Source organism: Pongo pygmaeus, chromosome 16 (genome assembly GCF_028885625.2).
Source record: "Pongo pygmaeus isolate AG05252 chromosome 16, NHGRI_mPonPyg2-v2.0_pri, whole genome shotgun sequence".
NCBI lineage: Eukaryota > Metazoa > Chordata > Mammalia > Primates > Hominidae > Pongo > Pongo pygmaeus.
In genome coordinates, this window is record NC_072389.2 from 71,355,562 (window position 1) to 71,371,177 (window position 15,616).

The window sequence follows — 15,616 nt, forward strand, 5'->3', positions numbered from 1 at the left end:
AGTGTTTGGGGAATAAGCTGCATAAGGATACCCTGAGGGTGCTCCTCACACATGCAGATTCCAGGGCCCCACTCTAGATCTGCATCAGAGTTTTGAGGAATGGGGTGTGAACATCTGTATTTTTAATAAGCTTTCCAGGTGATTCTGGTATACTGTTAGATTTAGGATATGCATTGGGACCTCTGCTGTCATATCTGTTTGGCTTAAGCGCTTTTTTTTGAGACAGAGTCTTGTTCTGTTGCCCAGGCTGGAGTGCCGTGGCGCGATCTGGGTTCACTGCAACCTTTGCCTCCCGGGTTCAAGCAATTCTTGTGCCTCAGTCTCCCAAGTAGCTGGGATTACAGGTGTGTGCCACCATGTCCGGCTAATTTTTGTATGTTTAGTAGAGACAGGGTTTTGCCATGTTGGCCAGGCTGGTCTTGAACTCCTGACCTTAAGTGATCCACGTGCCTCGGCCTCTCAAAGTGCTGAGATCACAGGTGTGAGCCACTGTGCCCGGCCTTAAGCTGTTTTAAATAGACCTCCTAGACAAAAGAATAGCCTCATTACATTAGTACCACCTTTACAGTATGCAAAAACACTTCCCATCTGTGATTTTATTGGTTACTCATGATAACCTTTAGTTAGACAGTAGGACAGGCATTAGACAATAGGACAGGCAAAATTATCCCAACCTTGCAGTTGAGGAAACTGAGCCTTGGAAAGCTCACAGTCTAAGGTCACAGTTAATGAGCAACAGAGTGGCAAGTGACAGAGTTCCAAAGCCCCCTATTTCACACATTCTGGCATTTAAACCTAGGGCAGGACCTGACCTTTCATCTTCGGTTTCACCTGTAGACTTCCTAGAGGGATAATCCAACTTGCAGTTCCCATGTGTTAGGGATTTGTCTTGGCTTCTCTGCTCTTGGAGGCAGAGATCTCTTGAGGTTGGAGTACCATACAATATTAATTAACACTGCGTATCATTTTCATTCCTTGTGCCCCCAGAAAGCCAGCAGGTGCAGGGTGGCATTCCTTGCTAGTGCAATGACAGGAGGCCTCTGGGGCAGGTAGATAAACTTTATTTCAGATTTTATAATCAATTTAACTCGTACTAATTGGTTGGATAATGACGCTTTACATTTCCGAAGACATTTAGTTGGCATCTATAAAAAACCCACAAGCATTTGCTAAGCAGGTGCAACTGAAATCGAAAGATGAATTCATTATGATTGCTCCTCCTGGGCACAGCTACCCAGCAGCCCCAGGCCCTGTGGTCTTTTAACCTTCTGTAGGGGGCAGGCACACACAGTTTCTCTCAAGTGGAATTCCTGGCCATTTCAGATCTGCACTCTTTATCTTGCTAAGCCCTCTGTAATAAGACAGCAGGATTGGATACTCTACCTTTGAAGCCTTTGTCCATAATGTATGTGTTCTGACGTCTATCCATTCCACAAGCACCTGTGTAAAAATAACATGTAAGGGAAGAAAATATGGGGGTGAGGTTTACTTAGACTGCTTGTGTTCTTCTTTTTTTCTTGCTTTTCCCCCCCTTTTCCCCTACCCAGAAAATAAATAGTTGTTTATTGCTAGAAAATGACTCTGGGGGTTTAATCTACCTGAAATTGTTTTGATAAATGATTCTGGGTTTAATCCACCTGAAATTGTTTTGATTATAGGAATTCTTAAAAGACTCATAAGCATATTCAGCACTCCTTCCCTTTAAATGTCTTTCAGGAAGTAATAAAAGGCCGTTCTGATGCCATTCCCTGCAGGTGAAACTCCAGGCTCCAAGGGTATAGGATAAGGAATGAAGCAGAACCAGTTCTTGGCTTGAGGGAAAGTTGTATGACATTACAAATCACAGTTCTGTTGGAATTTGGCATGGGTTTGAAGACAGTACTTATCACCTCTCAGCTCTGGTCCTGTCTGTCCTCTCCTGGATCCAAGTCTTTTCTGAGGGTAGCCAGAGAGAAAGAGAGGGAGACAGGTGGCTGAGGTTCTTGATTAGTCATCTTTGTAGGATGTACAGACATTCCCTCCCATAGCCAGTTTTCTTAGTTACTCATTTTTTGGGGTGGGCCATTTGCACATAATATAGAATTGTTTTTGAAAAGTATTACCAGTGTTTTCAGCCCCAAGGATTTCTTTCTACCTTTTGGCTGTCAGTTTTTTCCTAGGCTCCAACAATGCATGATGGCCCTGAGCCTCAGCCAGAGACTTCAGGGACTAAGCTTGGGTTCTTTGCTGCTGGTGATCCCAGAAAAGAAATTGTTTGGCATTTCTAGGTTGGGACAGTAATGACTCTGGCTCAAAGTCAGAGCAATTTTTTCTTCTAGCTTTTAACTGAGGACACAGCACCAAGCAAGGCCTGCAGCAAGTACTTACTAAACTAAAATACAGTTTGACTCTCCTTGACTCTTCCCAGTTTCTGACACTGAAGACTATCCTGTTGCTATAGCTCCTCTACATAGAGTTCCCATGTTGAATTTGAAAGAGTCTACTCCCATCTACCTACCTTCCACATATTACTGAGAGATATGGCAGAACCGGGCCCAAGTTTTTCTTTCAAGTTTGCTATTTTTCTTTTTTTTTTTGAGATGGAGCCTCGCTGTGTCACCCAGGCTGGAGTGCAGTGGTGCAATCTCTGTTCACTACAACCTCCACCTTCCAGGTTCAATCGATTCTCCTGTCTCAGCCTCCTGAGTAGCTGGGACTACAGGCATGCGCCACCACTCCCAGCTGATTTTTTTGTATTTTTAACAGATGGGGTTTTACCATGTTGGCCAGGCTGGTCTTGAACTCCTGACCTCACGTGATCTGCCTTCCTCAGCCTCCCAAAGTGCTGGGATTACAGACGTGAGCCACTGTACCCGGCCTCAAATTTGCTGTTTTTTCTGAAAGGCGTATAGGTACCTGTGTCCTTCAGAATCATGCCTGAATCATGCCTACAACTGCCTATATGCTGGCATTAGTTCAGCACTTTATGCCAGACAAGGGCTTCCTTTGCCCTCCCTGAGGGAAGGTGGCTAGGGTATTAACTTTTCCTTTTCACAGAACAGGGAACAGGCCCAAAGAGCAACAGTGACTTTTCCAAAACCACACTAGCAAGTGAGAAGCTGAGTTACAGTTAGAGCCCAGATCTCCAAGTATTCTCTCTCATTGGACACCAGCCTGCCTGGATGTAAGACAAATGCCAGCGCATGATGCTCAGGCTACACTAGTTGAAGAGTGAGATCTGTAAAGCAGGGAGAAATCTGGCCTAGCTCAGAGGATGCTCCCTTGTAGAAAGAGATACAGGGTGGTGGTGATGGGGCTGTGTGTGTGTGTATATGCTGGAATGGGAGAGATTTTAGTTACTGGGGTTATTAAATGCCCTAGATACTGTCCAGGGGACCCACAGCTAATAACACAGCCTCCTGAGTATAGGCCCAGGGTCCATGCAGCCCATGCCTGCTCAGTGGGCAGATGAATTCAGAACCTTCACCCTTCCTAGTGTTACTGGACCCAGGGACCTGCAGGGATTGGTAGAGCAGCTCAGTTTCCCTAGAGTTCTAGAAGCCACCTAGATCCTGAGGTCAGGCCTAGAGTTGTCTGGTATACCAAGGCCCTGCCCCAGGGTGCCCCAGAGGAGCCACATTGTAGGGAGGCCACATTCTCTGTTCATTAATTGCACTTATTCCCATGATACCTTCTGTAACTCCTACCCACACGTTCCCATCTCAGGGCTAACTTTCCAAGTCCCTTGTGTGTGTGTCTCCCAAGCCACCAGGTTTCAGCCCAGGCTGTACTCAATACATGAGTACAGATGATGTTGGTTGATACATCCTGCCCCAGCCTCTCCAGATCCCTGTTTGACAACCCTACCCTGTGATCTGAGAAAGCTTGGCTTGGGCCACTGGGGTTTCTGGAGTCTCTGGGAGACATTGGACTTTATTGGCCAGAGAGCTAACTCCCTGTTACCCGCTCCAACAGGGCCCAGAGAACCCCAAAGATGTCGCCATCTCCAAGTCATTTTTGAATGGTGTAGGGTTGTATTTTGTGGCCTGCAGGGAGGGCAGTTTTGTTGTTATCTTCTCCACCCTAAGTAGCCCGTTTGTCCACATCCACTGTTCACTATGGGAACAGAACGGGTGATGGGGAAGATCCAGACAGGTTTCCATCTTTAGATAGGGGATTGAGCTGGTAGACATGTTGGGAGGGAAGAGGGCTTAAAAGGGAGAGTTCTGGGACCATAGGGTGGGGGTCAAGGTGCAGGGATGGGGATTAGGGCAGGTGCTGGGTCTGGTCTGGCATGAGGGGGTGGAGGGTAGGGCTGGGGTCTGACCTGGTGAGTGTGGCTCAGCGGGGCGGCTGAGGTGTCTAAGTTCAATGTAGAAGTCCTCGGGCGGGTACCTGGCCTCCAGGGCACTGATCTGGAAATGGGAGTCTAGTGAGAGGAATGACAGGGAGGAGCCATTATTCCCAGGGCCCTGATATGGCAGGGAAAGGGGGTAGCAAGTACACAAGTGGGCCAGGGTCAGGGTGAGGCAGGCTGGGAGGACTTGGGGGCCTCTGGGGGCCTCTGTGTATAGCATCCAGAGGGGCCAGGGCCAGCGGGGCCAGGGGCTATGCTAGAGCCAAGGTCATCTGCCTTGTTTCCCGTGTCCTTCCCTCCCTCCTTCCCTCCCTCTGCAGGAATTAGTGCTCCTCCACCAGGGAGGAGGCAGGGGGAAGAAGCCCTTGAAAGGAGCACCTTGGTAGGGCCTGGGTCAAGCAGAGGTTCCTATCCAGATGGTGAGTGTGTCTTTTGCTTCCATCCGGAATCCCTATATCCTGGCCCTGGTTTTCTCCCTTATGGTTCCTGGGTCATAGGAGGGACTTAGCCCTAATATAGTAATGGAAAGGGATTCTTGGGCTTCATCTGCTTGTGAGAGCCAAAATTTCTCCCTGGGGGAAACCATGTTCAGGACTCATAACCCTTTCCCTTCAAGCTGGGTGCCTCTCAATATGGAAGAAGAAGAATAGGGTGGGACGTGATGGTGGGGACCAGACTCAAACCACTACTGACCTAACACGTTCACATAGCTGTAGGGGGTCCAGCCTGCCGTGTCTCTGTCAAGGGACTTGTTACTGAGCTGTTTGGAGAGTAGGAGAGCCAGTTAATATCTAGTGCCCCAGGTACCCCTCCCCAGTCTTCACTTTGCGTAGCTTCAGTGCACGCACTCTGTAATAATCCTGACCCACCTGGGTCCTAGGCCGTTGAGAGAAAGTGCGAGCTAGGTGTTCCATGACAGGCCACCATGGTGTGGTTGATGCCAGTGGGAACAGAACATACCCCACCCCAGCTGTTGGGCTGAAGTTGTAGGGTTCCCAGGCCTCCTGGGGTAGCTTGAGCCAAGCTGGCCCTGACAGAGGAAGCAGATTAGCTGGGGGGGTGGAGCTGAGCTTTAGGAGAGGGGCCTCTGGTGATGTCTTAGCTGCAACATGAGGCCATCTCCAGCACAGAGGGAAGTCTTGAGGCTGCCTGCAATATCACTGTCACCTCTGCCACCTGATCCTGATTGGGGCTGAATGTGAGATTTTCCTTTTCCTGTGACCAAAGGAAAGCTTCAGAACAGAGTGTCTTGAGGCTTATATTGTAGTCCTTCCTTTCTCTGCGTTTTCACAGCTGCCCTTCATATGAGGCAAGGATGGTTATCCTCATTTCACAGATGGCGACCTGAGTCCTGACTTGTGTGCCTTGCTCGTGAACATGCACGAGTCAGTGACAAAGCTGTGTCTGGAACTCAGGTCTCAGTTCCCAGTGCCATGTCCTTTCCATGTCATCACAGCTGCCTGCCTCTGCTGCAGATGCCCTGTCTGTTAGACTGAGTGGTCCTTAACCACAGAGAGCCACTCTGGGCCCCTGGGCTGAGGTGACCCAGAGGGTCACCAAGTTGGCTACTCTGCAGTAATTCCAGCCCCTTACCAAAAGAGGGTGGAGGCTGAGAGTGGCCTTGGGGTGTTGGCTTGATAGTGGTTGCCCTTGAGGCTGTATAGTATCTATGTTACTATTGCTGGACCAGGTCTGTAGGCTGATGGTCATTCTCCATGGGACAGACAGGGAAGAAAGGACTCCTAGATCTCTAGGGCATAGCCCTGGACTGTGAAAGCCATGCTTTTGTCCCTGAATGGATATTGTGGGAAGCTAGGAGTCCTGAGAGTCCCACTCCCACCATGGCCCCGCTCCCTACTGTTTTGTGTCTATGGGCACAGGTGGGTGTCCAGAGGTAAGCAGCATGAGCCTCTCAGACCTGTCCTTGGGGGCTGTTCTTCCTCACTTGTTTCCCACTCTGCCTGGTATGGGTCCGAGCACATTAAGGGAGCTCCCTATGTATTATCTACACATAGGTGTTGAGACATCCTTGCCCAAGGGCCTGTGACTGTAAGAGGACATCTTGCCAACAGCCAGGGTTATGCTGGAAGCCGTCAGGGAAGGTCCTGTCCAGAAGGGTGCACACCTGCCATGAAGACCTACAGAACTCACTGTCCACAGAACATTGGCTATGGCTGAAGTTTGGGTTCCACATCCCTTGTTGATTCAGATTGCAACAAACGGTTATGAGTGGGTACTGATGAAATGGATATGTTCAGATAAAAGAAACATTGTTAGGTGGTTATCTGAATAACAGTAGTTACTCTATAATACACCACCTGCACACATTGTGTTGGTAGCATACTGCAGTGATTTGTGGTAGGTGGTCTAGTTGTTGTTGTTGCTTTTTTTTTTTTTTGAGGTGGAGTCTTGCTGTGTCGTCAGGCTGGAGTGCAGTGGCGTGATCTCAGCTCAGGGCAGCCTCCACCTCCCGGATTCAAGCGATCCTCCTGCCTCAGCCTCCCAAGTAGCTGGGACTACAGGTGTATGCCACCACACCCAGCTAATTTTTTGTATTTTTAGTAGAGATGAGGTTTCACCATCTTGGCCAGGATGGTCTCAATATCTCAACCTTGTTATCCGCCTGCCTCGGCCTCTCAAAGTGCAGGGATTACAGGTGTGAGCCACTGTGCCCGGCCTACGAGGTGGTCTAGTGTTTTGATTACGTGTTGACGTGGCAAAAGTGTCTACATGATTATAGGTGATAAAGCTAATACATGATTACATGACTTGGTACCAGTTGGTTACACACGGGGTGCAGGGGTATATGTTATACTGAGTGATGCTGTGGGTTGGTTACACGGCACTTGGCTCCACATAACATGCTGGCTCCATTACCTGCCTCACAGAGTGTTTACGTGTACCACGGATCGCAGGGTTGCTTTTAATGTATTGGTGCTCAGTTCTACATGGACCCTCCATGTTGGTGGGGAGTGCAGTTCCTTCCTGGGCAGAGGTGAGGGTTAAATGAGAGGGCAGTGAGTGGGGGCTGGGGAATCAGGGGCCCGGTACCTTGGTGGGGCTGTTCCTGTCCAGAGTGCTGGCCTGGCTGGTGGCAGGCCCCCCACATGCCAGTGCGTGGTAGCTGGAATTGGAAAAGCAGTGGGCATGGCTGCTACTTTGAGACAAATCTGGGAAGAGAACAAGGTGCCACATACCATCATACCCCTGCCCCTGGCATGAGATACCCCCAGTATTAATGCTTGCGCTGGGAGCCTTGAGAGAGCCCTGCAAAGACAAACAGGCAAGTACACCATCCCCCAAGCTTCCTGGCATCCACTACCCCTACTGAAATCTGGAGAGCCTGATTTGCTCCTTCCCTTACGCTGGCCCTCCCTGCAGCATGCAGAATGCAGGATAGGCTCACCTGTGCCAAGGGGAGGCACTATCAACTGGAGCCTGGATGGGGCATGTTTGATAGCCTTACATGTCCCTGAATCCCTATTTAGGGCTAGACTCGCCTGCTTCCTTCTAGGGTCACATCCTGGTAATGAGATCATAAAGAGAACCTCACTCCTGACTCCGCTCTTCCCTCCTAAGGATTCCAGAACCTCTCCATAGAGCTGGGGAATACCAGAGGAATGGCATAGGAAACCCTAGCCAACCTTCTCAGTATAGTCATAGAAGAAAATCCCCAAATCTGTGTGGTGGATGTCTGCTTTGGCTGTAGTGTGGCATGTAGACCAGGAGCTCCTTGAAGGCATGGTGTGCACTGGCCTGCCTCCGTCTATCCTGCAGTGCCTAGCATGAAGCTGGACATACAGAAGGCAACACTTAGCAGGAATGGGCTGAAGTGATCTGGGTTTTCTAAGCACAAGATGCAGGAGGCTGCAGATGAGCCATGAGCCACGTGCCATGGAGCCACCTGGAGAGAGCTGTCACCTTGTGCTCACCCAGACAGGCTCAGCCTCGCATAGCCCAGGACTATAGGGCAATTTCAGAGCATTTTGGCCTCTACTGTTCAGCCAATATGAAGCAAAAAACCTTTCTTATTTCCGAGGCAGCAGTCCAGGGTTCAGGGGAAAGGAAGGATATCGCCCAGCAGCCCCACCTTGACACCACTCAGACTCCCAAATAAAATGCCTATTGGAGCTGTTAACCACATTCATGGATGCAATGGGCTCTGGCACACTTGCCAGAAGGGCATTATCTAAACTTTCAGACCTCCCCTAAGTCAGGTACTATCCCCTTCCACTGTACTAATAGGACCCTCCTAACTGGGAACTGGGAAGGAGGGTTGTCCTGAGGCCTTCACCAGGGAAACAGAAATGGACAAGCTCTGGGCACTGGGCTCCAAGGTCTAGCCTCCTGAGGTGGTACAGGCATCGGGTTGGGGAGATGGTCCCCTGGAGCACTTAGGAAAGTGACTGGTTAGTGTGGGTGCTCCTGAGGCCGAAGGCTGGTGAGAAGGATAGGGAAGCTCTGGGAAAATGGCAGGAGGCTCCCAACCATAGCTGCTCAGAGCTAGGGACTCAGGAAACAATTTTCCCTTGGAACCCCAGATATCTTTTCTAGGTAGGCTCCTGCTCCCCATCCCCACTGTCACTCTAGGGGAGACTGAGCTTCCACATTCAGCCACAGCAGCCAACCCTACAGGCACAACCATTCCTGGGGTATGTGTTGTGGAGGGGAAGAGGAGGGAGGCCAGGAGCATGGCCCTTACCTGAGAGGGAGTAGTCGGTGCTGGTCATCCTTATGGCAGGTGTGTAGGAGACACGGGGAGCCAGGTCTCGGCCCTTCTCTTTCTGCCGCCGCCGATGCCAGGCAAATAGGCCCAGCAGCACCACAATGAGGAATAACAGGAGCATGATGCCTGTGACAGCACCCACTGAGTGCCGCTCTGCACCCAGTGCTGGGCTGATCTTGGTGTAGGGATTCAGCTCCTCCATCATGAGGGCAGCTGCGGGCAGAGGGAGGGCCTGAGCCTGGGGCTGGCCTTCTTGCGCTTCAGGTCTCCTGGGCCTGGGTTCAGATGCCTGTAGGAGACCTGGTTCTGGCTTTGGCCCGATTCCTCAGTCCCTACATGACTACCCCCAGCCCTCACTGTGCCTTCATCCCTAAAGGGGATGGAGTCCCAGGGTCATGACAAGGAGCAGTTGTGACTGTGGATGTGAAACAATAAATATTTATTATTTTACTCTGTTCCAAAAATGAGTTAACAGATATTAATTCATTTACTCTTCAGCCCTCTGAAGGGATTAGTATTTTCCTTTCACAGATGAAAAAACCAGTTTATCAAAAGGTTAGGTCATGTGCCCAAGATTACATAACCTGCAATTGGCGGAGTCAGGAAAAATTGAACACAGCTCCTCTCCCTGCTTCCTAATTGTGTGGCTCAGAGTCTCTGGTTTGCTCATTTGTAACATGGGGACAATAACCCCACCCTCCCCAGTCGTTGTGAACACCAAGTGATAGACTGGCAAGGAAAGCTCTAAGTACTGTGCTGTTATTTCCAGGATTACTGCCCGCAGGACCCCTCTTGGTTATATATGTGAGGGCTGCCCCCACCCTCCATGCTGATGCTTAGTCTAGTAGGCTGTCCTGCCAGGCCCACAGTGTCTAGACTTCTCCTTGACTGTTGGCTGCTGGCTGAACTGAGCTGGCCAACATCACTAGGGAGGTAAATGTGCTGCAATATCGTTCTCAGTGATTTATCCTCAGAATGCAATGGAAATCTGTCTTTTGGCTCCTTTTCTGTAATGTGAATAATTGAGAGCCCATTTTCATCCCCCATCTAGAACCAACATGTTTGTAGCACGTTATAAAGGCTTTTATATAACAAAGCCAACATTTATTGGAGTGTTCATTTATGGGCCAGGCACCGTGCTGAGTCTCTTACTCATACTGTCTCAACTTGATTCTCAACAACTGGACCCTGGGACTCCATCCCCTTTAGGCCCTATGAGGTGTCGTCCGACTGTAGTGCTAGAACCAAGGTTGAGCCCCTTTGGGCTCCTCGGCCTTCAGAGTAACCTTGTGTCATGGCGGAAGACGATTAATCTACTCTTCCCACTTTGCATGTGGAGTAACAGGCCTAGGAAAATCAAATAGCCTACCCAAGGACACCTAGTGGGTAAGGCAGAACTAGAACTTGGCAGATATTCTAACTTGGTCTGGTGGCCTTTTCATAGTACTAGCTTGTGGCTACCCTTGCTTGGCTCATGGGAAACTTGCCAAGGGTGAGCCTAGGGAGGCTGTGACTGAGAGGCTGCCTGCTCCTTATGCCTCTCCAGCACTTGGAGCCTCTCCAGCCCACCCTATTCCTGTTGTCCTCACAAATGTGAATAAAGGGAAGTGTCATCAAATCCAGCTATTCGAGTTGGAATCTCCCTAGAGCTTCCATGGGGCCCTTTCCACAGAGTCCAGGGGCTCTGCCACCTGTGTATTACCTTGGTCACACCTGATTCCTTTGAAGCCAGGGCTGCAGTAACAGGTGCCGGTGACATGGTCACAGGTGGAGTTGTTCATGCACTCACATAGCTGCTGACACCCATAGCCAAAGGTTCCTGGGGCACATCCTGTGTGGCACAAAGAGGGTAGAGGACCCACTCACTCTCCACCCCTCCCATTCCATGTTTAGACAGCTATGGCAATAAGCCTGTTCTGCCTCCCACTGAGTGAAGCCTATTCCCTTAGCTCCTGTTGAGGAGCATTTATAGCACTGAGTGGGGGACACAGGGACAGAGGAGGAGAGAGCAGGGCCCACTCACCCCTACTTCCTCCTCGTGCAACACATTTAAGCAGTATCTTCCACCTGCCATGCCCTAATCTGAGTGCCATAGGGACTTTAAAGAATAATAAAAAAAAATCCTGCCTCTCACTATTCTCTCATTACCTGCTATGACCTCTGCTCTAAATGCCCGCTGCACCCCCCCCCCCCCCCCACCCAACTGAAGGGAGAAATTCTTCAAACAATAATGTAGGCATGACCTTCCTCAGCATTTTTCCTTGGAAGTTGTCCCCAAAGTCAAGGGACCAAGGGGTACAGAGCCCTGAGTGAGTGGACCTTGAAGCGGGAGGCATCCTCTGCAGGAGGCTGGGGCCCAGCAGCATCACCCAGGATCAGGGGTCAGGACAGCTTACTCTGCTCACAGTGTTGCCCGGTGAAGCCTGTGCGGCAGGTGCACTTGCCACTGATGTGGTCACAGCTGGCGCCATTCTGACACTGGCATACGCGCCCACAGTCCTTCCCAAAAAATGCTGCTGGGCAGCCTAGAGAAACAGGATTTCCAGTCATGAGAGTTGCTGCTGGGTGGGGACAAGGGGTGCAGCAGGAACCAGACCTGTCTTCTGTCTCTTTTTTTTTTTGCTGAGCATGGGATGAAGACTAGTAAGACCCTGCACCAGAGCTGTCTCCCTGCTCCGTATCTTCATGCTGAAGTGGTAGGGACAAGGTGATCCTTGCCTTTCCAAGACAGAGGGGCCTTGGAACCACAGGCCAGGCTAGGGTCTACTTCCTGTGTGGACACAGGCTGCTCCTCCCCACTCTGGGCCCCACTGTCCAAGGAAGGTCTGGACTTGGTGATTGCTGGGGTACCTTGCAGCCCCTTCCAGGACTTTGGGCTTGTCAATCCCCTGAATCCAGTCAGGTCTGGAGCTGCCCCTGCAGAGCTCCTCAGTTCTCATGGGGTAGGAGTCAGGTACGAGTCCTGGGGCCACCTGCCTTGCTCCCTCCCTGCTGGTCTGGACAATGCCCACAGTGGCCAGTAGGCCGCAGCATGGTATTCTAAGTGGCTGGGAGGCCAGGAGGTGGGGCTTACGCTGTGTGCAGAAGAGTCCAGTCCAGCCAGGGGTGCAGTGGCAGGCCCCGTCCTCGGCGCTGCAGCTCGCCCCGTTGTGGCAGCTGCATGCGTGGAAGCAGGCGGGGCCCCAGAACTCGGGTGGGCAAGCTGGGATGTCGGTGAAATGCAGAGGGTGAGGGGAAGGCAGAGAGGGGCAGATGGAGAGGGAGAAGAAGGGGGAGTACACGTCAGAGCCAAGATGCCAAGATGGACCTAGCTGACATTTCCTGGCTTTTAGGGGCTTCATGCACTGTTCCCAGAATTCCTGCACTTACTTCTTGGCTTAGTTACCCAGGATTCCCATTAAGCCCAGATTCTCTGCTCACTCTCCAAGTCTTTGATGACTGACTCAGCAGGACTCTGAGGGCCCCTGAGCCTCCCCTCTCAGGGGACTGATTTGGAGCATGTGGGTAAACACTGTGGTTTACCGTGTATGTACTGTGTGTGCTTCCCCATGAGAATGGGGACTTTCCTAGGGCAGGAGCTCTCTTCTCTTGGTGAGCTCCTGATGATGGAGCCTATGTCTCCTCATCAGAATGGAAATTCCCTCAGCCATCTAACTAGGCCCTCCCCAAGGGTACTGGCTAGGTCTCACCCATCAGACAAGGAGCTCCACAGGGTCTCTGTCCTTAGTTTGGGGGCTTCTGGAGAGGGGCTGTTCCCTTCACATCAGATCATGCACTTTACATGAACAGCCTCAAGGACATCATTCTCATGGGCCACCCAGAGGGCACTGCACCCTCCTGAGGTGGCTGCCCTGGCCTCATCTCACTTCCCTACTCCCAAACTCGAGCATGCTGTTGCCCCACCTCTTCCCCATTCAAACTCAGGGGCTGCTCCTTGCGCAGGTGCTAATGGAGTGTTAAGTCTCAGAATTCATAGCATTAATGGTACTATCAACAATATCAATACCTTTGATACCAGCAGTTAATACCAATGATCAATCCTAATAATCCATCATGTTAGCTATAGAGCTAAATGGGGCTCATTCCTACATGCAGAAGGAGATTTCATCCCTGGAAGTGGAGGCACCAGGACAGAGAGGTTTTGGGCAACAAAGGGAGAATTTTTGGGCCTGGCCCCATGTAGGGGCATTCCCAGGTGGCAGCAGCTTACCCTGTGAGCAGTCCTTGCCAATCCATCCAGGAAAGCACTGGCAGGAGCCATCGATAGGGCTGCAGGTCCCGTTGTTGGCACAGGAGCAGAGCTGGGCACAGTCCTGCCCAAAGTATCCTCCAGGACACACTGTGGGCACAGGGCAGCCTGGCACCCATCCTCCCACCTGTGTTCCTCTGACCCCCACCCACAGCCTCATCCCTAGAAGTTCCCAAGCCACAGCCATGATCACCCCGGGGTCATGGATCTGGATGGAAACCATACCCGCCTTGGTACCCTCATCACCCTTCTCCATTTGCACATAAATGAGTTGCCCCTCTCATGCCTACAGCTGCATTCTTCAGAAGGCTCTATTATGATTGCCTTTAAGAACAGACTGAGGCCCATGGAGGTAGAATCACCTGACTTAGGTCTCACAGATGAGAAGTGGGAGGCTGAGCACTATACTTCTGGACTCACAGTCCAGTGCTCCCTGTACTGTTCCACAGCCTTCTGCTTTCTATTACCACTTTCACCAACATCACGGATTCCACAACCACGAGGGTAGAGAATGTGTACAGCTGGACAGAGACGGACAAATGCCATGTGGCAGGCCTGCCTGCGGTTTGACTGTTAGAGGACCAGCCCTGAATGTCTGTCCCTGCCTGCCTCTTTCCTCTGACCTGTTGCTCAAGCCTCTCAGCTCAACATCTTCTTCAGGAAAGCCCTCCTGAGTTCACAAGGCCCTCTCCACCACTGGTATTTCCAATTTGAGTGACTTGGAGGATTTTTGTCACAGACCTTCCTGGAGGAGTCACTCCTTGGTCCCTGGAGGAAGAGCTGGTTTCCTGAGTCAGGCTGCAAAGCTCTTTTAGGACTAGGTTTGAGTATTCATTGAGCATTTAACCTTTTGTTTCCCTGTGCAGTTCATCCCCCACCTGCTTCCTACAGCTTGAGCTCTCTAAAGCACAGCTTTCTTCATGGCACTCCTATGTCCTGCTCAGAGAGCCTCAGTGGGTTCCCCATCGCCACAAAATAAAGTCGATCCTGGAGAGCAGCACAGAGGATGATGGGAAGGTGTTGATTCTTGAAGATAGATGACTTCCCCAGGGCCCAGGTCTCTCACATCTTGGGCTGAAACCCTCTGCTTTATACCACATTGCCTCATATTGGTAGTTCTTCCCCAGCCAGACTGTGGGGCTAGTGGCTAGGATCTGAATCTACTCAGTGCCTCTCCTGGACATGATTGGTAGTTGAGACAAATAATAACAGGCAGCATGGTGGACCAGACTCTCCAGTCCAAAGCCTTGGATTTAGGTCTAAGTTTTCTTTATGTATTCAACAAACATACACATGACATTTAAATGCACCAGATACTGTTCAATATGCTTCACAAATACAGGCATACCTCAGAGATGTGGGTTTGGTTCCAGACCACTGCAAGTGAATATTGCAATAAAGCAAGTCACACGAATGTTTTGGTTTCCCAGAGCATACAAAAGTTATGTTTACATTATACTGTAGTCTATTAAGTGTGCAATAGCCTTATGTCTAAAAAACAATGTACATGCCTTGATTAAAAAACACTTTGTTGCAAAAAAAATGCTGACACAGACATGAAGTGTACACATGGTGTTGGAAACATGGCACCGACAGGGCTTGCTTAAGGCAGGGTTGCCACAAACCTTTGTTTTTTTTGCTTCGAGACGGAGTCTCGCTACGTTGCCCAGGCTGGAGTGCAGTGGTGCAATCTCGGCTTACTGCAACCTCTTCCTCCCAGGTTCAAGCGATTCTCCTGCCTTAGCCTCCCCAGATAGGCACGTGCTACCATGTCTGGCTAATTTTTGTATTTTTAGTAGAGACAGGGTTTCACCATGTTGGCCAGGCTGGTCTCGAACTCCTGACCTCAAGCCTTGGCCTCCCAAAGTGCTGGGATTACAGATGTGAACCACTGCACCCGGCCAAACCTTTAATTTGTTAAAAAAAAAACAAACAAACAAACAAAAAAAAACAACAAGCAACATGCAGTTTCCGTGAAGCACAATAAAACAAGGTATGCCTGTATTTGGTTCACTTACTCTTGGAATACTATTATATAGTCTCATTATTATGCCTTATCATTAACTCTGCTTTGTAGATGAGAAACTGAGGCAGGTTAAGTAACTTGCCCAAGGTCACACAACTAGGAAGTTGTACCGCTTGCTGGCTAAGTGCCTTTGAGCAAACTCTCTGTTTCCTCATCTTTGAGGTGGGAATGGGAACCCTCACCGACTGTCCTAGGACCATGGTTAGTAGCTGTGGCAGGCTGGCTGATTTGGGGCCCTGTGCTTCCCCTGGCAGAAACCTTAGCTCCCTTCCAGGAAGT

The 15,616-nt window shown here is 50.4% G+C and overlaps 1 protein-coding gene across 2 annotated transcripts in view; it reads right to left on the bottom strand.

Moving 5' to 3' along the window:
- Positions 1 to 15,616, bottom strand: part of MEGF11 (multiple EGF like domains 11) — a 284,797-nt gene that overhangs the window by 7,477 nt on the left and 261,704 nt on the right. Inside the window, exons 18-26 of one of the 2 annotated variants that reach the window (XM_063652702.1) lie at positions 13,273 to 13,401; positions 12,136 to 12,264; positions 11,459 to 11,587; positions 10,765 to 10,893; positions 9,039 to 9,275; positions 7,388 to 7,506; positions 5,030 to 5,096; positions 4,307 to 4,408; positions 1,384 to 1,440 (exon numbers count right to left, since the gene is read on the bottom strand). In XM_063652702.1, coding sequence (XP_063508772.1) covers positions 1,384 to 1,440; positions 4,307 to 4,408; positions 5,030 to 5,096; positions 7,388 to 7,506; positions 9,039 to 9,275; positions 10,765 to 10,893; positions 11,459 to 11,587; positions 12,136 to 12,264; positions 13,273 to 13,401 — 1,098 coding nt within the window. The remainder of the gene's footprint in view (positions 1 to 1,383; positions 1,441 to 4,306; positions 4,409 to 5,029; positions 5,097 to 7,387; positions 7,507 to 9,038; positions 9,276 to 10,764; positions 10,894 to 11,458; positions 11,588 to 12,135; positions 12,265 to 13,272; positions 13,402 to 15,616) is intronic. The other variant, XM_063652703.1, reaches the window with a different exon arrangement.